We start from the raw sequence: 23899 nt of genomic DNA on the forward strand, positions 1-23899 counted from the left end.
TATTCAATTTAACTCCATTTCCGTTCGGCAGGGTAAGCATATATTTGGCTTCAATTTGACTGTGTAGTTACAGATAATGAAAAACAAACAAAACTAGATTGTTACATTTGTGATTGAAACGTGATGTTTCTGTGACTATGTGGTTATTCCGGTGTTCGGAGTGTTTCGATGTGTATCACAATTAGTTACGTGTGCACATTAATCACATATACATGCGATGGCGAGGGCATGCGTGAATCAATGTAAACCAGCGGAGAAGGTGCTAGAAGAAAATGGACAGCACAGAGAGAGAGGGAGACAGTAACCTTTACTAAAAGAGACACAGGGAAATAACAGTATGAGAGAAAACTAAGAAACGCTATAAGAAAGAGAAACAGAAAAGAAAGAATGAGTGAGTGAGTTAAAGAAGGGAGACGGAGAGACAGATAGTGCAAGAAAAGTAGAAACAAAGAACGACAGAGACCGTTTCAACATGACAACACAAGAGAAAGAAAGAAATGAGTTTGTGTGTGAATGGGCCCAGAATAGAAAACATAGAGTCCCATTAGTGACACAGAGACCCGAGTAATAAGAAAATATTGCCTGAACTTCTTTTAAAACGGAATGTGGACATTAAAGTGCTTGACTCAAATGTTGTTCAATGAGAGATGCTTTACTGTGTAACTTACACAAATCTCTGCATTCAGAGATACGCAAAGACGTCAACAAGACAGGCTTTTAAAACCATCAAATCATGTTCTTCTAAATTATTAACTCATTAAATTAAAAAAATTATCCGAGAGCTCCAAATACATATCCTTCAAGATTAAGTTCAAGGTAAAAAAATATAATATATTGTAATAGTTTCTACTGCCCAGAAAAAATGTGACTCATTTAATAGATGTGACTGACCACAAGACGTGTTGTCACATTATACGGAGTACGTTGACACAATTGGAACCTTCTGCTTATTGACAATGATTAAAAAAGCATTAATTTAATTTAATATAATATATTTATATATATTTTAACCATAAACAAGGTACCCATAAAGGTACAATGTGAGAGTATCATCCTAACAGATACTGTACTGTATACAATTTAAACATATTAAACACCTGCCACAACCTGACAATCTCGACGGATGGGTAAGTAAACCCTATTGTCCTTTATAATTATTTATGCAATTGTTTATTGATCCGGTGTTTGTCTGCTATTCCGATGGGTAATCCAAAGAACATAAATAATGAAACAGTACACCTATTGAAGCTACCTGTCTATTTTAAGCCATTGTGAGACATTAAACATCAGACTCTTAAAGCGTAGATAGATCAATTTCCTACCCATTTTGTAGCTATATGTCATTTTGTGTCCGTCGAGATACGATGCAGGACGACAGAGAAGATGGTTTGAATGCAGTTCAGGACCACGGATAGCACCAGAGATTCTGTCTGAGCTCGGGAACTGATCAGCGTTTAAGAGGCTGAATGTCCGATGAAGCCGGCTCAATGCTTTTCGCTTTACCCTACATTATTTACGGATTTCACCGCTCTCATGCGTCTAAGCCGGAATCCAGCTCATTACAAATGCATGCCACCTCAAACGGCGCAAAAACGCAGGTAAGAACTAACTTCATGGCAGCAGTAAGCTGTCTGATAAATAGGATGCAGATCTCATTCCATTAAATTAAACAAAAAATTTAACAAAGAAACAAAACACGTTTGTATACAATGTGTTTGTTTTGGCCGGGACAGAACTAGTTTGAAATTAAATTAGCCGGAAGGTTTGAATTACCATAAAATCATTTTATCTTTAATAATTATTAACAGACATTGCATTAATACTCATATTTCAGCTGTTCATCAATAATAAACACAGTTATTATTATACTCTTAAACCCATTTATGGAAACAGCTTTAAAAAGTATAATCACATGATTTATCACATAACATTTATGTTAATTTGTATGGAGAAAAAAAACATTATGGATGTTATTAATGAACTTTGAATTTAATTGCATATATATTGTTTATATAGATAATGAAATGTCCTTGGCTTATCCTGGACGTCTCACAGATATGTTGTGGGTGTGCAGCAAATGCTTGTGACATCACTGTCCCAGCACTGAAAAAGTATCTGGTCATCTAGCACTGCGGGGGCAACCCAATCCATGGCCTGACTAACATGTGGAGCAATTGACACTGACATCAGACACAGCAGCGCCGGTGTCCATGACACCCTACCACTGGCTGCTTTCAGCAGTGAGCGCACGGCATCATGGGAAAAACAACTCATCTTCCAAAATACCATTATCACTATTTTATTGCAGTACTTCTTACTGATCACATGCCAGTGCGGGAGATTCTACACTGACCAATGCATGATCTTAAAAATATAATTCATCTATAACTTACCCATCTGTGATAAATAATGAATTAGAAACATATAGGTTAAGTTGATTAGCTGTCTGGTCTTTATAAAGTTACCACTGAAAGCTGCTTTTAATTCGGATTTAGGTACAATATAGTTTAGATGTGCACCTGAATTACGTCTTAGACAAAAGGCTTTGTTTGAAACGGACTCAAGTTGAGTGACCAGTGTGAAGTACATATGTGCAGTTTATCAGGTGTCATCTCAGCAGAAGCATGTACAGCTCTTCCTGTGGCTGCACCCGTGCTAAACACTATGCATTATGCACATCATTCATCATTCATGAGCTGTGAATAGTGAATTAGTCACTGATTAACAATTGACCGTCAGTAAAGTTATTTTCCACATTCTTCAACTCCTTGGAGGGACGAGAGCACAGGTGGCCGACAAATTAGGATGTAAATCTTCTTTATAGATGGAGAGCTACTGTATGTGTTGTAATGTCTGTTGTTGTCTACAGCAGGGTTTCCCAGGGAACACCTTGCGGTTCACGAGGGAATTGAAGGGGGTTCGTGAGGTACACCGTATGTCTACCTGTGCACATTGTTTCTATTACTTTTGAAACACTTTAAATTGCAAAAAATAACAATATTTATGTAAAATACTACTGATAAAAACCTCAAAATAAATACAAATAAATGTTTTTGAAGTTAAACATGTAAACGTGCTCTTTTATTATCATATTTACTACCTCGCATGGGGAGTGTCTCTCAGAGGGTACTTCAAGTAAAAGATTTAGGACAAAGGGATTCGGCTGACAAAAAAGTGTGAAAACCCCTAATCTATAGAACAGATAAAGCTCTTGTTTTCACAACAGGCACTTTTTAGTTTTTATAACACAATATAAATACTGTGTTGCTATTTTTGTATTTCAGAGACTCGTAACCAACAAAGAGAACTAGAGAATGAAAATGAATAATGGTGTAAAATGCCCTTTAACGTATTATTTTATAAGTGTAAACTTTTGTGATGTTTAAACATCATTTTATAACAAAATGTCAAACTATGCAGCCTTATTTCGGAAATCTTTTATTTTTCATTTGTTTGTTACCTCCCTGATAAAAAATCGTCTAATTTATCTTTTTATACACTGAGCAGTGTGCAGACTTCTCTTGTTTATCTTTTTACCCTGTTTATCCAATCGCGCTTTTACAGTAAACGCCTGTGAATTATGTTTTGCTCTAGCAGATAAACTATAGACATGTCCCACTCAATTGTGACATCCATAATCAAAATATTTACATGAGTATTTATTTATTTGTATTATTAATCAATACATCTGCACTATTATTATTAATGTTTTAGAAATGGTGTGATTATCCTATTGTTCCTTAAAATATACAAAACTTTTATTACATCACTAATATTTTGATAAATATTGTGAATTAAGTGCATTCCTAATTATAGAAATGGGGGTTGAGGTGGATAGCAGACAAATTCCAGCACACAGCAAAAATTAGACAGTGGCTTCATGGTTTAAAATATGGCGCCCTCTTGTGGTTTTTACAATTAACCCTGAATACATGAAGTTATTAAGTAATTTACACCTTTTATCTTAAATCTTAAAATCCAAAAGAAGGGGGTTTCTTTGTTGTTAAATTTCCTTCGATTCTAACATTTTTATATTATTTTGGTCCTTTTATGCATTTACACAGTTGATGTTTAAGCTACTGTATCACAACATTTTATAATCTTTACCATCTTTATCACAGGAGTATTTCAACATTTGAGTTATGAATGCCTCATGATTCTTTCTTCTGCGTTGTGTTTGTAATGTTTGCCATACACAAAAGCCATAAAATCATGCCACAGCCGTGAGATGTGATAATTTAAGACATGACACACAGACACAGGATCACATTGACAGGGTCTTTATACAGGATACTACTGACACAAACAGACACACAGACAGTGATACAGACAGGCAGACTGACAGACAGACAATCACTTAGTGTCTACAGACGCAATGGTGAGAGACTCAAGCCAGACGTACTTTGTTGGACCGGAGAGATACTCGTCCTCCGCAGCGAGCGCAGAACTTTGTTTGGCAATAAGAACAGACTTGGCCGCAGCCGTCGGCAAACTTGGTTTTGTGGCAAATTCCACAGGTGGGCGAGTCGGCCTTCTGCTCGGGTTTCTTCTGCGCCTCATCGCCGATCTTCTTCACCTGGTCCTTGTACATCTCAAACTGCTGATGCAACTTCCTGTGAAAAGCAGAAAAGAAATCAATTGAGGGTTGTTTTCTAGTGGGCGCAACCTTTAAAGGCCCATCTGAGACCAGTGCTGATTGTTACATCGCATGTGATTCTGTCACATCGAAACGATGTCGTCTTTCAAATGACAACAGTCTCAGACCAACATGTTTAAACACATATGCTGTTTTATATCATATTTATTTCACATAAAGGTTTTGCAACCCTGTTATCAAAAATCTCAAACCCCGGTTTGTATGATTTTAAAATTGAAAAACATCAAGTATGTAAAGTAATAAAATAGGGATTTTAATGTGTTCTGTAGTCAATACTGTAATTTGTGTTAAATGGGAAAACAGATTGTGATTAAAATATTAACAATGATTTGGATCATTTTGCCTCTCCTGTTGTGCTGCAGAAAGGGTTAAACAAAGTTTTTAATGTATGAAATGTTTTGTAAATTTGCAAAAATGGTGTAATATATCTGGTAACAACGTGTAAATATCATGACTCTGTAAATATCTGTAATTAAACAAGTAATAAATACACATTTACGGGATAAAGGCACCATTTTGTATTCAATCGTGACTCTTAACTCCTCTTTTGGTTGTAAACACATTAATATAACAAGCTTGAACTCAAAATCCACAGATTCATCCGTTGAATCTCATTAATCATGGCAGTGATCATTGTAAGGCTGTGTTTGATACTTTTACTCATAAGACAGTAGACTGCAACAGTAGGTGATCCCAGGATGACATTTGCCCGATCTAGGCCTAATGCAGATCAATCGATAACCTATCCAGAGAAAACACTTACTCGTCAGATGTTTATTGATCTAGAAGGGATCTTTTAGTGCTTTAAGATCTATGGAAGAGTCAAGTATGTAACAAGGGGTTTACCATGAACTAAAGCTCCACTTGAATAAAACATAAACAAAACAAAAATTGTCGGGTGATTTATAAAGACTGGATTTGTTAAAAATACGATTCAAAAATATGATTCATGTAATTACATCAACCTGACTGAATGAGGTTACACCAACAAAAGTCATTTATATGGCTTAGATCAATGAACTAATAAAGTGGAATCTTTGCACTTTTTGACAAGAATCAAAATTTTGTTAGACAGAAAGTACTATTGGGTGAATCTCAGGAAGAAAGTCGAACCAAAAGAAAAAGTATTGAAGACTATGTTTTGACAAGCTTATTTAGGATTCCAGTTAGAATCAGTATTTCCGGTTAACGGCATGTGTTCATGACAAAAATAATTGTGCCAATAATGTCATAGTGCAGCACATCACAATGAATTTTGTTGTGAATTATTGGAATACTTCCAGTCCGCTCTTTCAACATTTGTGAATTTTTACAGTTATCTATTGACTATCTTACATTGAAAAATCCCTCACAACAGGTCCAGGTACAAAAGAGCACCACATCGCTTCTGCTCGGCTCACATAATACTAAGCTAGACACCTTCAGCAGTTTGAAAGATGAGTCAAGAAGATACCCGCTGAAGGTTTTAAGTGAACCACTTCACTGTACTTACGCCTTTGGCTCCTCCTCACCGGGGGACTTTGACTGAGGTTGGAGAACATTACTAACCAACTCAGTGATTCCACTGAAAGGGTTCCACCTGTTCAGACAAGCACAGTAACATCAACAGCCAAGAAACGAGCGATGAAGTTATCTTTCCCTGGGACTAGACCGTACTGTAGAAAACCCAAAACGTTTGCTGAATAATGCTGGGACTTGAATGCCATTCGAAACAAATCAATGGACATACTGTTTAAAGGAATAGTTCGACCAAAAATGGCTGAATTTTTCACAGCTGCACACAATTTTCAGACTACTATTTTCCATACAATGAAAGTGAATTACTGGCCTTTTATGCTTCAAACCGAACAAATACATGTATTATAAACAACTCAGACACTTTATTTCAAGTCTTCTGAGGCCTTTGTATAAGAAACGGGCCGGATGCACAAAAAAGTCTTAAGAAGAAAACTCTTCTTAACTGCGATTGTAATCATATTATTTTATTCTTATGACAAAAATGAAGATGTTCCTATATTTGAGAAAGTTTTACAAATGTTTAAGAATCGCTCTTATGAACATTCTTACGAACTTCCTATAATTTATCTTAAGATACATATTAGATTTTGTCTTAAGAACAGTTTCGTGAATCCGGCCCCAGGTCGGGATTTAAGTCTTCCACTTCGCTGTAGCTTTTCAATCTTAATTTTAAATCATGTTATATTGTTGTTTTACAACAGTTTAATAGACAATAGACAATGACATGGCCTCTTGCATGTGTCACAGCATGAAAAGATCTGTTTGACACACCAAACATGATTAGGCACAGGTCGAATACCATTTTCAAGGTATACCGCGGTTTGAAAGTCACGGTTTTAAAACCACTAAACTGTTTAGTTATACCGTTCCAAAGGTATGCTGTTTTCTGTTTATGCCTAATTTGTTGTTTGCTCATCTGCATTTAATTTATTTATATCTTCATGTAAGTTTAATTACAAGAAAAGCATGTAAAAAAGACTAGAACAGGGTGCCATGCTTTCAAAAGGTTTGGGAACCACTGATTTAACCTGACATACTACATGTACTGTTCCAAATATATTGTGTTGCTTAAAAAATAAAATATATTGTGTTCAAGGTTTTTGTGTTGCCTAAAAATAAAATATATTGTGTTCAATGTTTATCGACCAGACATTTAAACGAACACATTTTAAAGCTGTAACTGTTACACTGTCACACGCCGCAGCATTTTGGTTTTCGTCCCGTCAAAACTTCATACCAGCATAAGGTTTGCAACATTTGGATGAAAATAACATTTTTGGTGTGAACTATTCCCTTAAAAATTCATGTAATATATATTAAGTGATGTATTGTAAAGTAGTTACAGCAGCAGGCCAAAAAAATATAAAATTATTATTGATTGAAAAAAACTAATTTGAAGATATAGCACTATATACTGTATACAGTAGACACAGGAGATCTTTACAGTTATAGAGATGTCAGAGAAATGTAGAAAGATATGGTGGAGAAAGAAGCCGTGATACAAAAAGAGGTCTAAAAAGGGGTATAAACTGGAGCCATGTGAGCAGCACACTGACCAACTGGGAATGTATGAAGTGTAAATATGGGTCACTACCGCAGCACAGATATAGGCCAGAGGTTAGTAGGGTAGGAAAGCATAAACAGTATGAAAAGCACTAGAATGAGTAGAGAACTTCATGAGTTTCCAACTACACCACATCTTAGAGCCCGGGAACTGATCCTAGGTCAGCACTGGGGGATGTTTCAAAGACAGAGAAAGGAAAGCTTAAAGTACTGGACAACTGACTTTTCTTGTACTTACTGAGATGGTTGAGGCATTTTGTCTTCCTTGGGAGGTTCCCTAAAACATACGTTTAACAACTCAGTACACACAGAAGGCAAAACAAGTGACAAATGAAAAAAGACAAATAAAAATTAACACGAATGAAATTAAATCATTGCACAGTCAATTTTCATGGCAAAATTAAAGCACAGAAATGTTGGGAAGGGGGCTTGCAAATGCGTGTGTTGTGCTAACCTAATAGATGAATAACAATGCAACTTATAAAAACAATTGATTTATCTTTATACTTTGATATAAATAGGACGAATGTAACATTTAAAATTGATCCAGAAAATTAAGAGATTCATTTATTTTAATCCGTTGACAACCCCACCATGATGTTTATTAAAAGGAAAACAAAAACAGGTGTGTTAAAACAATACATACAATATGACATAAGGTAAATGTAACAGTCATCAATCATGCAGTGGAAAATAAAAAAAGAAATTAGAAAAGAACTTAAAACATAAATTAACACATTAAACCAAAATTGTAACTGTTTTGCCTTATCTGTGACATTTAATAATGTTCACCACATCCTTAACCTTTTGTGTGAAATACCATATTTAAGGAATTTATACTGGTGAATTTATTGATATAAAAGAATGATAATACCAATATCATACAATAGGCGAGAGTGCAAAAATGTGCATTGTAAAAAACAAAGCACAGCCAAACTCGAGCCATATCTAGGGACCATAAAGATATGAAGACTAGAGGGCCTCATCTCTTGACATTTGCCAGTAAGCGATTATCTAAAAATCTTTGTCAATCACAAAGAAACACCAGAACATGACAGCAGCCGGTATATACCCTTCTCCCATCCTGTGTCAAAACTGTTTGAGATAAACTATATTGTAACAGTTACTGTAACGTTGTGCTCAGTGTAAAAGTAGCATAAGATATAACTTGAGATGTATTGGACATTATGTTAAGAATGTTACTTTTATTTTCTATTTATCCAAAACAGGACAAATGGTAAACATACAGTAGTGTGCAAACCAAAGTGCAGTATGCAGTGATTAGTGTGGCAGATGAAATAAGGATCCAGGACAATGTGCTCTCTGTAGTAAATTACACTGCATATTGTGGCTCATTTCGTATTCAAGGCCATTTGAATATTCTTTTGCAAACAGAAAATATATTAGTGCTATATTAAATGTTCCAAGCATTGACTCAACCTCTCCTTTATGGGTGAAAGGCAGTACAGTCCACCATAGTGAGGAAACCACAGTTTACACTCAGCCAGCTAAACACTCTCAGACAGAGTAAAGAGATTATAACCTGTGATCAGCCAATCAGCATCAGCCATTTTAAATGCCTGACACTGAGTCTTAATACAGCTCAGGTCCAGAGATCAAGAGCACTCTCACACTACAACATCATTCATACAGGTGTACACTCCTCTGTTCAAAATCCCTCGAAGGTATACTGCCCGCTGTCTACATAATGTACATATACCTACACTTACATAGTAAAAAATACATAACTGCAGAATATGTCACCAACTAGCACAAGCACGTGAAATTAATGAATGTAATTATTGCATTTGCAAAGTTTTTATTTTCATCGTGTCCTTGTACCAGTTCTGCGGAATATCAATCAGTTAAAAATAAATAAAAAATACAAGGACATTGCAGTGTTTGAATAACAAGTGCAATGAAGAGGACTCAAGGAGCATAACACAAACAGAACATGTGATTTCAGAAAGTTGTTAAATATCAAGTTTGTGCATGCAACATTTTTACAGGTCCATGATTCAGGTTCAGACAGTCTGTCTATACAGATGCCATTTCAAAGCTCAAATACAGACAAATTGGACAAGTGATCCTTGCACATCTAGAATGTGCTGCTATGATGGTACTGTAGAGTGGTCTGAGTGGTTGCTTACTGGCCCAAGTCAAAAAGCTCACCCCCAAGTCATAATAGGATTCTTGTCTCGAGATAGGATTTGGTTCCCTCCTTTAATGTAAGTCTAATGGAAATGTATTTATAATATTCTAGAAACAGAACATTGGTCAGATCTACAAATACTTGTAACGTCAAGGACAAAAACACTACAGGCCTGAAATTTATATAAATTAGTAGTTGGCCTTTGAAAAAGATTGCTTTTTAAATGTATAAAGTGTGTCTTAGACGTCTCTCGTGTAATACATACAGTCTTCATACGTGGTCAGTGGGTTAAGTTGGTCAAGTGAGGAACTCAATTTTTTTAACTTAAAAATGATTTGCAAAATTGTAAAAAGTAAAAAAAAATTAAGCCGTGAGTCTTCTATTATGCCATTATAACAACAGCGATACATTGTAAAAAATCCAACTTGCTTAATATTCTACCTACAAGGATAAAAAAGTAACTTGAACATAGAATTTTGAGTTAAAGGAATCAAATTATTGTTATGCATATACTAAACAAAATGAACCTAAACCTGTTTCTAACTAAAATTATCTTGTTGACTGGACTTAGATTCAAATTTTTTGGCCAAAATGCGTCAGAAAGTTTGCGCAACTTACAAAACAGTGTATTCTGAATAAACAGTATTGCAAGAGTTCCCATGATGCATTCCGGCATGTTCAATACTGTGTTACTTGTTTTTCTTTTTAAATATTAGTGTTTTAGTTCTTGCTGGCTGTTACTGTTAGTTATCTGTTGTGTTTAGAGTTATTTTTATGAATTATAGTTTTTGATTGTTACCATGGTTAAGGTTTGTGTGTTCAATGTTGATGTGTAAGTGTAAGTGCATGACACAATGGCAAAAGTGGTATAAATGCACTCAACACAAACTGTTTAAACTGTTATCTGATCAAAATTGGGGTCTGTTTGAGGCAAAAAACACATACAATTATTACGTTTTAAGTGACCAATCTATATTGCTCTATTTATGTTCATCCAACAAAAAATATTTTGTTCTGTTGTTCATTAATTAAATAGGAAAATAGTGTGACAACTATTGACTCTAAATTTCTACGTTGAGACTTCAGTCTCTGTTTGTTGAGTTAACTCAAAAATATGATTGTGCAAGTTGACTCAACTATTTTTTGACAGTGTATGAATGGATCATGATGAATTCCAAATTCTCCAATATTGTTGATTTCAAATCCACAGCCATGAACCAGAGAACTAAGCCACGAACCATGAACTAAGAAACTCTTCATCTGTCAGCACAAAGGTGAAATATGCTCTTAAATACCTGAACTAAAACTAAAAAACACATCTTAAAAAAGTACAATCTGTTGGACTTAACAACCAAAACTTTAGAGTTCAAATAAAACCGCAGGTGGAAATAAAGGTTTGATTCGACTAGGGAAGGTTTATAATGTCATAGATTTTAACGTGTTCTCATTTTAACAATACTCTCATTTTAAGCAAGGCAAATGGTGCAGCCCAGCTGAAACTCACGCTTAAACTGGCCTATAAACAGAGCAGAGCGGCTACACCGGCATAGCATTGGGAGTTCACTGGATTCGTGAATCCAAGCTTGGAACTTGGAGCCAAATGGGCCACTCCAGTAAATAATTTGTCTGTTCTCTCTCTACTGCAGAGCAAAATCACTAGGGCAAACATTAATGGAACTGAGCAAAAACCGTCTCAAAGATTGCTGTATGAACTGAAGGGTTATTATGTTGTTGTGGAAATATACCAGTTTGATACTTTTAAATCCCTTGTAAACGCTTTACAAACATGCCAAAGACCACAGAAACTGTGTCTTGATGTAGTGGAAACCAATGTCTGTTAATGTTATCTTCAGCGTTTTTAGTAACTTCTTTGTCTCTTTGAAACTAGTTCAACCTGTAGAAATTGTGTCAAATGCACTGTAGGTCCCTTTGGATAAAGTGTCTGCCAAATAGAAAAGTATCCTATCCCACTAATCAATATAAGCCTATACACATGTAAACACAAAACATTCCAGAGTTGGAAAAAAACGATGCTGTTTAAAATTGTTTCAGATAGTCTCACTACACACACCCTGGCATTTCGTTTCCACAACCCCACACAAATAAACGTGTTCACCCTCGCAATTCAGAAGACTAACGTGCGCGTGCACATGCACACATCATAGGCTGAGCTTTGATTCAATACACACGACGTTAATACCGCAAAACACACGCCCGCACCACGAGCATGAGCGGACAGCGCCGTGGTGCTGAAAACAGTAAACTAGAAACCATGGCAACCGCGATGGCGCAAATATCCTTCTTCTAGGCGTCGCAGTCATGTTTAACGTATGACCTGTTCGACAGCACGATTAAAACGCGTAGTAATCTCAGGTAGACGCCGGCTGGTGGGATTTTTAGCGAAAATGGCGCCCACAGCTAACCCAGCCCAACGGCGGTACACACGGAATACAGACCACAACGGAGAATATCGTCACAACATTGGCGCAAAACACCAGATCTACACGCAACGCGAGCGATAAAACCACGTGAGACCTGTCTGGTGGTAAACCGGGTCCGAGCTTGTGTCAACAATAGTCTAATATTGACCGTGCACGTAAGCAGACGTATTAAGTTACAAGAGACAGTCGTGCTGAATATGACAGGGAGCGCTTTAAAGAGACACGGGCGTGTTGAAACGCAGCCATCATCCGCACGCTTCACTATTACTGCAGCACCAGACACACACTGTTAGCCCTGCTTAATAAGGCTGCTGAAGAAAAGCAGGTATAGCTTACTTCAACATGGACTGCTCTTTCTCCTCCTCTTTCTTCTGGCGATCCATGACCGACAGGATGATCTTTTTCTCCTCCTCGGTGAGGTGGCTCAGGTCCGGCATGTCCGGTTGAGCGGGAGCCGCAGGGGATGCGGCCGGGCCATCCCGAGCAGACATTTTCAGGTGTGGGTGCTTGAAGGACCAAGAAAGCGGGCAGTGAATAAAAATGTGAATAAAAATCATCCATCACACCTATGCATAGTGCACTAAACATGTGGAATGTCATGCATCGATGCTGTCTGCATGTGTATAAGACAGAGAACAGTATAGATGTTTAGTCTACAATCAAATAATAATGCATCATGATGCTGACTTGTTCCTGGAACGTTGACAAACGAATACAGCTTCTGTTTTCAATACACCCATACAGTATTTGCGAGACTGCGTGAACTATATATTTATCCAAAACACATTGTGGATAAGTTTCTAATACTCACATTTACAATAGGTGATGTAACATCATGATACCGGCACTAAACGCCAAAATGCAGAATTGTCACAAAATGAAATTACTACACTAGGTGTGTAAAGAAGCCCTGGGGGTTTCTTGCATTACCAGTTCCAGGAATCTGAGGGCATCCCAACCATGCTTGTCATTAGCCATCTGCCCAAATGTGTATAGAGAAAAGGAGTGCTTGCCTTTTATTTCGAAATCATGGTGAATGCAGTCTAACCCATGACTGCTGCCGCGTATGGGGAGCTCCGAGTATCCAACGACCTTATTGCGCTTATAGGCGTCCCCTTTCCGTCAGATTTCCCTTGATTCCTTCCCGGCTGCTGCTAACTCCGAGAGATTGCTTGAATGCACAAAAATGGATGCATCAGGAGAAAGGGTCCGGCAGGAAAGCGAGGCGGAGCGACTGTCTTACGTAGGACAAAGATCAGATGCTCCAGTGTCGTGGGCGGGGCGGCGGAAGTGCGCGCGCCCGGACACATTCATTGACAGCATACGCGAGGAGAGTTTCTTTCATCTCTTATGGTGACAAGTTATCCCCCAGAGACGTGACTTGTTTCATCGCCTATATTGCCAAAGATTCTGGTTTACTAGGCCTGTGTATGGAAGCAAATAAGAGACATAATGTTTTGAAATTTAATAGCCTATGAATTTCTTGATTTTGAATTATTTTACTTTGGAAACCATGTATCTGAATTTATTTGTTTCGAATTTACCTCTATGAAATTTAAATATGAAAATTCTTGATTTCCAATTTAAAAACCTGAATTTAATGCTCACAAATTCAGATACAAAAAACTTACAGAATTTCAGATAAAATACATTCAGATTGATCAAATTTGATTGCTCTTATTCAGATCTCAAATTTCAAGTTACTACTTTTCAAAGAAAACATCTGTCTAATTCCACTGCTCAAATTCAGATTGAAAAATTCAAGTTAAATATTCACATGGTAACATCCGGGCTACCCAGGATAGGAAAAACAGTTGAGCCCAGAGCCTGTCTGCAATTGAACCGAACCAATGAACCGAACCATTGAACCGAACCAATGAACCGACGTCGGGCGGCCTATCAGAGCACGACAACCTGACTGTCTGTCATGATCCAAGAAGAGGTCAAGGCACGGATATTAAACCTGTAAAGAAGATGACTTCTAGGGAAAACGAAGGCGCTCCGGTAAGTTTGCTGTTTATGTACAATTAGACTCTACAGAACAAAAGTATGTTGTTGCTAATTATTTTTTGGAACTATTATTATTATTATTTTTCAACTGACGTCAGTTCGGTTCAATGGTTCGGTTCAATTGCAGACGGGCTCTGGGCTCAACTGTTTTTCCTATCCTGGGTAGCCCGGATGTTACCATGTGAATATTTAACTTGAATTTTTCGATCTGAATTTGAGCAGTGGAATTAGACAGATGTTTTCTTTGAAAAGTATTAACTTGAAATTTGAGATCTGAATAAGAGCAATCAAATTTGATCAATCTGAATGTATTTTATCTGAAATTCTGTAAGTTTTTTGTATCTGAATTTGTGAGTATTAAATTCAGGTTTTTAAATTGGAAATCAAGAATTTTCATATTTAAATTTCATAGAGGTAAATTCGAAACAAATAAATTCAGATACATGGTTTCCAAAGTAAAATAATTCAAAATCAAGTATTCATAGGCTGTTAAATTTCAAAACGTTATGTCTCTTATTTGCTTCCATACCATAGGAAGTGAACTGAGACGACAAGCTTTTATCGGATGGCAGATTATAGATATAAATTTGTCAAATTCAAAAATTCTTCAATGTGACATCAATTGAAAGCTGAGAACTTTTCCAACATTTTTATGGCTTGCCATTTAACATGTGTTAGTACTTTAGTTATTTCTTAAATTCTTGTTTAACAAAGACATTGCAAATCATTCAATTTACTTATTTTTACTTCATTAACATATCAAAGACTCATTTTAGATTAAGGTAAGGTAAACATTTTGACTCGCGGCGCTTTGATCCGCCGATCGGCCTGCGCATTAAAATCAATATAAAAAACGCACCTAATGTGGTTTTGATATAAAGGGTGGACCTTAACATCAAAACTAAGCACAGAAATTCAGATCTGTAGAGCATGTGGAGATCCGGTGTTCTGACGAAAGTCACATCCTATGTTATGGGGATCTGATGTTACTGTTTTTCCCAAATAGATGGCTTTGTCCTTAGATGCCGCATTTGCTGCTAAAACGCATGTCTACAACTCCACCATATTATAGCGGGTAAGACTGTTCTACTAACGCAGACAAATGAATGGGAAGTTTTCGCATATCTCTTACGAAAATTAAACTTTTTTTGTGGAGTTACCAAGGTTTTTTGGTGCATTTATAACTTGGTGCAAAACCATTTTAATACAGTAACCAGCGTTTTAGCGGCGTTCCACCGGGCGCCATGAGTTGAAAAATGCTCAACTTTGGGCGGGCGTTTTCAGCCGCGTAAATGCGCCTCTGTGGACACAGCTATGGTTTTTAAAACCATAGTTATTTTGTGATTACCATTGTTTTACTACCTGTTTTTTGTTTTAACTGTAGTACAACCACTGTTAATTTTCGTAAGGAACCCTAAACGTCAACAACTCGATTGGATCCAAATTGAATCAAAAAAGGTTCTTCATTATTTATTTGGATTTTTCTGTCATAACGAATCGTGAAAACTCACACCTGTAACGCAGTAAAATCGGTTGAGAAATACAAACGTTATAGTGCTTATTAGCCCAAAAACGCAGTTCCCAGTTCACTTGTACGTGTTATTGAGGCTCTCTTGCCCTTCCCAACATGACTGCGCCGTTGACACACTGCAGCAGCGAGGCAACGCGATGAATGCGGCGCGTATTTCCCCGCCCACTGACATGAGTCATTGCGCCACTTGCTTATTTACCTTCTCCAGCAGTCGGGAGAATTGAACGTTAGGCGAACGCTTCAAAATGGCCAAGCGGTTGTTATTGATTTATATAGATGCATCGGATAGTTGAGACCCTTTAAATAAAAAAGTTGGACGGCTTTCATAAATCTCGTATTATATTTTACTGCGTACTTTGCGCGCTCGGTGTCCGTGTTGTGCGTAAACAAACATGACTGCTCCCATCGCCAGGCAGAGACGCGCTGCAGTAGCCGCAGACACAACAAGCTCGTCGTTCTCCATAACATCAAGTCTCCTGCGACTCTTTAAACATATCAAATATGAAAATCTCGCTGCTGGATTGAGTGGGGGAGTTATTTCCACTCTGGTGCTGCACCCTCTGGATCTGGTCAAAATAAGATTTGCAGGTAAGAACATGTTTGTGATGTAAAGCATTAGAATGTGTTGCATTGTTTAAAACAGCGTGACGTAATAGAGAGATTTCAAAAGCTTCTTAGCGTTGCTGTATCTGTTTGTCCCTAAAAGCCAAAATAAAGAAATTGCCAAAAATAAATTATTTTGATTTTTTTGTGCTTTATTCAATGAATTGTGAACAAACGTAACGTGAACAACATAACGAGCAAATGGTAGCATTATTTACTCCACAATAGGCCTACTATACCAACTTATACCAAAAATAAAACAATATGATCTGAAAACAGAAATGTGTGTATGTTTAATCAGATGGGAGTGCGTTATGTTTCTGACTCTTTCCAGTAAGTGATGGTCTAAAAATGCGGCCCCAGTACGATGGCATGATGCACTGCATGAAGACCATCTGGAAGCTTGAAGGGATCAGAGGTCTCTATCAGGGCGTCACTCCCAACATCTGGGGGGCTGGTGCATCATGGGGCTTGTACTTCCTCTTGTAAGTGCTTCTTTAAAGGGAAGGACGGAATGGTCTTTTCGTGTTAATGCAACACGTCATTTAAATCTAAACATAACTTTTGCATTAATGCCATTGTTAGGATTCATGTACACTCGGCAAGCACGTCCTCTGCACTTTCCTGAAAAGTCATAGAGCCTTTATAGATCACAGGCCAAAAAAAGAAACCGCGTCAGTGAAACTGTGAATTATGAACGACACTACGTCAAGTTATCTGACCTCATTTCAGATCTGTATCGCTGACAAAAAACCTTGCGAGAAAACTAAGGCCTGCGACCCTGAAATATAAATAGTGACGTGCTTTATTTGACTTAGTCAGTTATATACAAGTGACATAAACCTAAAGATGTTGTTTGATATTACCGCCTGCATATGTCTTCTATAGACTATAACAATAAAAGCCGAAAGGATTTGCTTGCCGTTTGCTTCCATTTATAAATGGAGGTCACTTTCCACATGTTACATCCAAGCTCTGTATGACTCTAGTGTACATAATCTAACATAATTATTGCTGCGTGTGATCTCCCAACAGTTATAATGCTATTAAAGCATATAAAAAGGAGGGACGGCAAACAGAGCTGAGCGCTGCCGAACACCTGGTGTCTGCGGCGGAAGCAGGTTAGTACAAAAAAGAGCCACCTGTGAGCTTAACAAACTAAACGCTAAAACTAAATCTAGAGCTCAGTTATGAAACTGGATCAGCAGGAATACTACAAGCTTTGGACATTGTTTGCTCTTAAAGCCGAGGTCTGTTTTCAGTGATGCTCTTGTGAAATCTGACAAATAGGGAAGTGAAATAAACACAGAATTGCATTGCATAGCAAAGAGTATCGAGGGAAACAAAATGTCTGAGTCGACCAATAATATTTGTACAATACAGTGTTATCACCGACTGATATGAAACGCCTCTGGCTTGAATGTTTTTATAAAGACCATGGTTAAAGGTGAAGTGTGTCTATGGTGTGGCAACAGCAGCACCAAATGGAATTCAAGTTTATTTCGGTTGCACTTTTTTACCGTTTTTCACAGCTTAACAGTTAATACCTAAAAACCTGCAGACAAAAGTAAAAGAAAAAAAGTGAAATATACAATTGGCCTCAAAATGATTCAGCCCCTGGATAAATATGACCAGGGAATGCTGTGCAAATAAACGTGTATCGTTAATGTTTTACGTTTACATTTAGTCATTTAGCAGATGCAGATAAATGAGGTAAACAGTGGAAGCAAAACGTAAGGACAACAAAAAACATAAACGCAGTAAAACTGGTGTCAAATAGCAGAAGCCTACCACAGTATACATAGCAAAGTTTTTTTATTTATCTTTTGAATATTTTATTTAAAAACTGTACAATGCCTTTGATGCCTAATATGTTGGTGGTTCTCTCTTTTAAAGTCATTGTCCTGTTAATTCAGCCTTGGGCCTTTTATGACTTCTAGCAGGGAGAGTCAGGTTTTGGTTTTCCTAACAAGGTATCCAGGATCTTCGGCAGAAGAGTAGACCCAAAACATTAAAGATACAGCAGCAGATTTAAAGGAATAGTTCAACCAAAAATGGTCTCCGTTGACTTGACCATAGTCATTTTTATTCCTACTATGGGAAGTCAATGGGGACCATTTTTTTGGGTGAATTTATCCTTGGTACATTTTTATCCCTGTGTGCCCCAAACCCATCTTGAATTCATCTGACCGAAGAACCCAGAAATGTTTCAAACATTGTATTGTCAGAAAATGGTCATTTTAAAAATGAGCCTTTCAAGATGGGTTTGGTGGACACGTGGTACCCCATGTTTAAAGTTAAATCTACTTCTGTGTTTTTAACAGGATCTTGTTCAAATTCGTCATGGATTCTAGTAAATATCAACAGATAAAAAATCTAAACCTGCTACCCGCCTGTCCCTGTTTGAAGTCATAAAAGGGGCCAAGGCTGAATCTTTCATCACGACAATGACCTGAAAACAAACATCAAATCACAAAAAAAATGGGTCATTGAGCAGAAAAACAAGACAGACGTAGCAGAATAAAGTTCAGACTTACCGGGAATTAGATTAAAAGAGGTACGGAAATGAAAAGAAAGAGAAATACAACACATTAATAATAGTAATATCAATAGAAAGAGGAACAATTGTAAGTAATGTGATATATTAATGTTGTATAATGATAAAGTGGAAAGTAATGTGATATATGAGCAATGTGTATTGAAGAACAAAAACAAAAACATTTTAATATATGACATCCCCCCCTTTAAAATTTGTACATGATTTTGTCATTTCTTTTAAGAAAAGATCCAAAGATAAACAATGTAGATTTATTTTCACAAACTTCTTTAAACATATTTACTGGGTTGAATTATTTTGAGCCCTATTGTCCCAAAAAGCTCTTAAATACAATCCATCATTAAAGTAACGCAGCAAACTTTAGCAGGCCAACATATATCTTCAGAAGCAAAATTCTAGGATGAGTAAATGATGAAACTAAAGCAAACTCTAAATTCAAATAAAGCGATACATCAATAACATTTAAATCTTCCTTGTGATGAAGTATTAAATGACAACATGCGAGAACAGATGAGGTTGAAAATGATTGACATGTCGCTAAATTTGATATTATGGGTTTTCGATTCATTCAAAGTTACCTAAGAAAAGTCAGTAAATATTAAAAAATATTTGAATATCTTCCAAAATGACACACTTCACCTTTACCAGCGTTCCCAAAAACACAAATCCATTCCTTCTATGTCCACAAACACTACCAGCAGACTAATACTGAATCAGTCCTGGCCTTCGTTTTTCGACTCATAATGATAACTTGAGTCAGATTGAATATTCTTATTGGCCTCTTTTACATGTAAAACGCTGTAAGGACTCAGATCAGGTACTAAAGGCGAGTGTTGGTGTAAAGGTGTTGGACTCCCCTGTTCCATGTTCCCCTGCGTTTCCAGGCATTCTGGCGCTTTGCCTTACCAACCCGGTCTGGGTGACAAAGACCCGGCTGGTGCTGCAGTACAATGCAGACCCTTCCCGGAAGCACTACAAGGGAATGATGGACGCCCTCGTGAAAATATACCGTCACGAGGGTATCCCGGGACTATACAGGGTACATCTACAGATTTTAAATTAACCCCTTCTCCTCTCTTTCATAAATGTACCAGCAGTGATCTTGTTAGAGGTGTAATGAAGAAGCTTTCCTGTGCGCTCAAGTCTTTGAGCATGCATAAAGTCAACATGAAACCAAAATCAACCCTTTTTACTTTCATCTTTTATAATTTAGTTTTACTGTGACCGTCCGTGCACATTGTTACAGTTGTTAATCGTAATCTATTGTTAAAATGTGTTTAAAGTAACCGCTACACTTTTTAAAGTTTGTTCATGTCATTCCAAACCTGTATAACTTTCTTTCTTCTGCAAACACTCAAAAGAAGATATCTTGAGGATTGTCTGTCACCAAACAACACTGATGCCCATTGACAAAATGTCAACATTTCTCAAAATATCTCCTTTTGTGTTCCATAGAAGAAAGTCAAACAGTGATTTCAGGGTTTTTTCTGGGCTCAAAATGAGGCGGAGGTGGTGTCATCCTGATCTTGTACACACACGTAGGTGTACCGTACCTTTAAGTGGCTTAACCAAAGTGACTTTGACACTTTAAAGTTCTAATAAAATTAGATGAAAATTATTAAGTAATATAAAACATTACTTTCGTTTAACCAAACAGAAATATATATTTTTAATCAAATAAAGCTTTTTATCATTTTAAAGTAACTTTCAGCCCACAATAGCCAACTGAATTAACCAGTGTTACTAAATGATCAAAGCTCATTCACATCTTGTATTATCTGTGATTCACTTTAAATGATTCAATGATCTCTTATATTCGCGAGTGATTGAAAAGTTCAATAGATTAAATGAATCGGTTCAAATGACTCATTCGTGTGCGAGTCGTTCTGAACATAATGTGCGTTCATACTGGCGAACTCGCTGTGTGCAGTAAACGCTGATTCAACGATCCAACTGCACAACTAAATACATTTCAGTGATGTACGTCATATTAATTTATTCTGTTTCACTCTGAAATACATCGATTGGGTGGTAAACAGTGTTTCATGTTGACTTTAAATAGTGATGACACACCTTTTGTATATTCAGATTGTAGTTTCCTTCGTTGACCTCTAGAGGACACTGTTGCATTGTACTTGGAAGATTGATACAGCACCTAATCTGTGGTTCAAGCCAGGCCTAAGTATTGACTAAATTTTGTTGACACACTTAAAACGTGTACACACTGCAGTATTAAACATGCTTTAATTCTAGTCAAGTCTGGGTTAGTTTAACACCACACAGTTCTTCTTAGCTTATAGACCACAGGTTATTGTGGTTTGTGCGTCTGGGAGTTTCACAGGCTCATTGGATTGTTCTGTCACTGAAGGGTTTTCTGCCTGGTCTGGTGGGGACTTCCCATGCTGCATTGCAGTTCATGACCTACGAGGGCCTGAAGAGGGAGCAGAACACATACAAAAAGATGCCATCTGATTCGCTGCTGGTGAGAATAAATCCAGGTCTTATGTTGTTTTTTCGGAGAGAATCATTTACATATTTTTGCTCTTTCTTTATGTAATGCCAAACTGAGATACATACATTCGCTTTTAAAAATCTGCTTACTACTGTTAATGGCAAAGAATGCTATTAACTGACATAAAATATATGCGTATGTACGGAGTACACCAAAATACAATGGATACAATGGATTTCTATATGGAGCATTTCTGTGGCTCACGTCTTCTTTTATAAAGACGATTCAGTTTCTCCTCCTCTCCTCTCTCTGCTTCAGTCTCCATTAGAGTACATCACCATAGCAGCCATCTCCAAAATATTTGCAGTGGCAATGACGTACCCGTACCAGGTCGTGCGCGCTCGCCTGCAGGACCAGCACAACAACTACAGTGGAATCGTGGATGTGATGAGTAGAACGTGGATGTGAGTTCTGGACAAACTCTATAAACTGTAATGTCACACAGTGTTCATTATTCTGTTAGACAAACATATACTGACACTTTATTGTATACTGGCCAACTACAGTTTGAAGGTAGCTGTCTCATTGCTGATGTCAGCATTCGTGTGGAGACATTTAGCTTCGTCAGTGAAACTCTTACGCATGTTCCAGGAATATTTTGACTCATCTGTTTACGCTTCACGTCTATTCACCGTGTCTGTGCTTGACTTTCTCTACAGCAACGAAGGAATTGAGGGGTTTTACAAAGGGATGGTCCCCAACTTGGTGCGAGTCATTCCCGCCTGCTGCATCACCTTCCTGGTTTTTGAAAATGTGTCGCGTTTGCTTTTGGGCGAGTACCACTAGACCTTCAGGACACCACACACCATATACAGATGGACCAACACAAACTAAATCTGATATTTAGTTTGTGCACTGATGAAGTGCGAATGACATTGAGGTTAAAGATTTATTGTATTTTTGATTTGTTGAGTTTATTGAAAGATGTTAAAGTGTATTTGTAGAGTAATATGACAGATCCATGTGCCCATGTTAACCCAAAGAGTACAAAAGTTGTGATTTGTAGAAAGCACCATGATTTTAAGCTGCCAGGCAGATAGAGGAGAGTGGATTTTGGACAAGCTGGATTGAAGCCATCCTTCGACAGTGATAACCAAACAACTTAATGTTCGTCTTTTTTACGATATTTTCACAACTGCTGCTTTGTTTGAGGACCCGAGCCGTGCGAGGGAATGAACCCATTTACCTTCAGCACATTTTCACCGGCTGTGGCGCTCTGGACGACACTCACTGGGCATGCTCAGGAAATGATGTAACGTTAGACAATAATTGCACACAGGCCTGAGAGAAACCGATACTTTACTGGAGGGCACGAGCAAGTTTTTACCAGATGTTCATGGAACAGAATGAAAGGAACATTTGAACTGGAGTAAATGAACGTTATTCGAAATGTGTGGAAGATGTGCTAATGTCAATAACAAGCACAGGGATCTCAAATATGTATAAGGCATTTTTACACATCAAATAAAAGAATTTATGTCACGTGAAACTGATGTCATGAATGAAGTGTACAATTTAAATCTTCTAGAGGGTATACAGTGAACCCAAGGAGTATTTCAACACATGTCATTATTAGCATTAGTAACAAAGCATTAAACCAAATAGCATCAAATCTGCTAGTACTAATGTTGTAGTTCGAGACCGGTCTCAAGACCCTTTTTTGATGGTCTTGTCTCGGTCTCGACTGTCTGTGGTCTCGGTCTTGACTTTGTTTCAGACTTAGTGGTCTCGAGATTTTTTTCCAAGACCGGTCTAGACCACAACTGTGGGAATTACTCAAAATGATTGGCGCATTGTCTGATTTATGTGTTAACATCATTCACGTGATTGGATGTAATACTTAAGGCTTTAAAAGCATTCACCACTCGTTCCTTATTTGATTCATCTGTTACTTTTGTTACTCTTACTGCAAGAATGGTTGATTGTCTTAAAGAAATCTGTCAACAAAATGAATACATTTATTTTAAAACATCTGATGTGATATTTGTTTTTGTATAATTATTTAATAAGACTTGAGTTTATAGGTGACTTTAGTTTTAGACACAAATTTTGGCTAGACCCAAACAAATCTGAGCAACACACATCTATTTTGCTATTGATTAGACAAAAAAAGCATTAAACTAATTATGTCACTGAATGTTTTGTTTTGTTGAAGGTCTTTAAGGTATTTACCCTTTTTTATGTTTAGTTGTTGGAAGTTTAATTTTTTTATATGTTACAGTAGGTGGGTGATAAAACATGGAATATAACATTTCTGCACAATAAATAAGTGACTTCTATTATTACTTTTTAGTGTTTTGTGGTTCTTTTGAATGAATTTTGGGAGTGCTGGTCTTGGTCTTGGCCTGCCTTGGT

At 37.2% G+C, this 23899-nt stretch overlaps 2 protein-coding genes across 3 annotated transcripts in view; one reads left to right on the forward strand and one right to left on the reverse strand.

The window, feature by feature from the left end:
• Positions 1–13549, reverse strand: part of rims2b (regulating synaptic membrane exocytosis 2b) — an 86679-nt gene extending 73130 nt beyond the window's left edge. The window contains exons 1-4 of one of the 2 annotated variants that reach the window (XM_056741659.1): positions 13345–13549; positions 12668–12837; positions 7977–8015; positions 4403–4613 (exon numbers count right to left, since the gene is read on the reverse strand). In XM_056741659.1, the coding sequence (XP_056597637.1) occupies positions 4403–4613; positions 7977–8015; positions 12668–12822 (405 nt within the window). In that variant the 5' untranslated portion in view covers positions 12823–12837; positions 13345–13549. The remainder of the gene's footprint in view (positions 1–4402; positions 4614–7976; positions 8016–12667; positions 12838–13344) is intronic. The other variant, XM_056741660.1, reaches the window with a different exon arrangement.
• Positions 13550–16037: 2488 nt separating this feature from the next.
• Positions 16038–23829, forward strand: slc25a32a (solute carrier family 25 member 32a). Its single transcript, XM_056741437.1, has 7 exons — positions 16038–16460; positions 16810–16960; positions 17511–17596; positions 19917–20071; positions 21401–21514; positions 21803–21948; positions 22204–23829. Exons 1-7 carry the CDS (start codon positions 16265–16267, stop codon positions 22328–22330), a joined length of 975 nt encoding a protein of 324 aa, XP_056597415.1. The 5' UTR covers positions 16038–16264; the 3' UTR covers positions 22331–23829.
• Positions 23830–23899: the final 70 nt, after the last annotated feature.

This window comes from Triplophysa dalaica, chromosome 25 (genome assembly GCF_015846415.1).
Source record: "Triplophysa dalaica isolate WHDGS20190420 chromosome 25, ASM1584641v1, whole genome shotgun sequence".
NCBI lineage: Eukaryota > Metazoa > Chordata > Actinopteri > Cypriniformes > Nemacheilidae > Triplophysa > Triplophysa dalaica.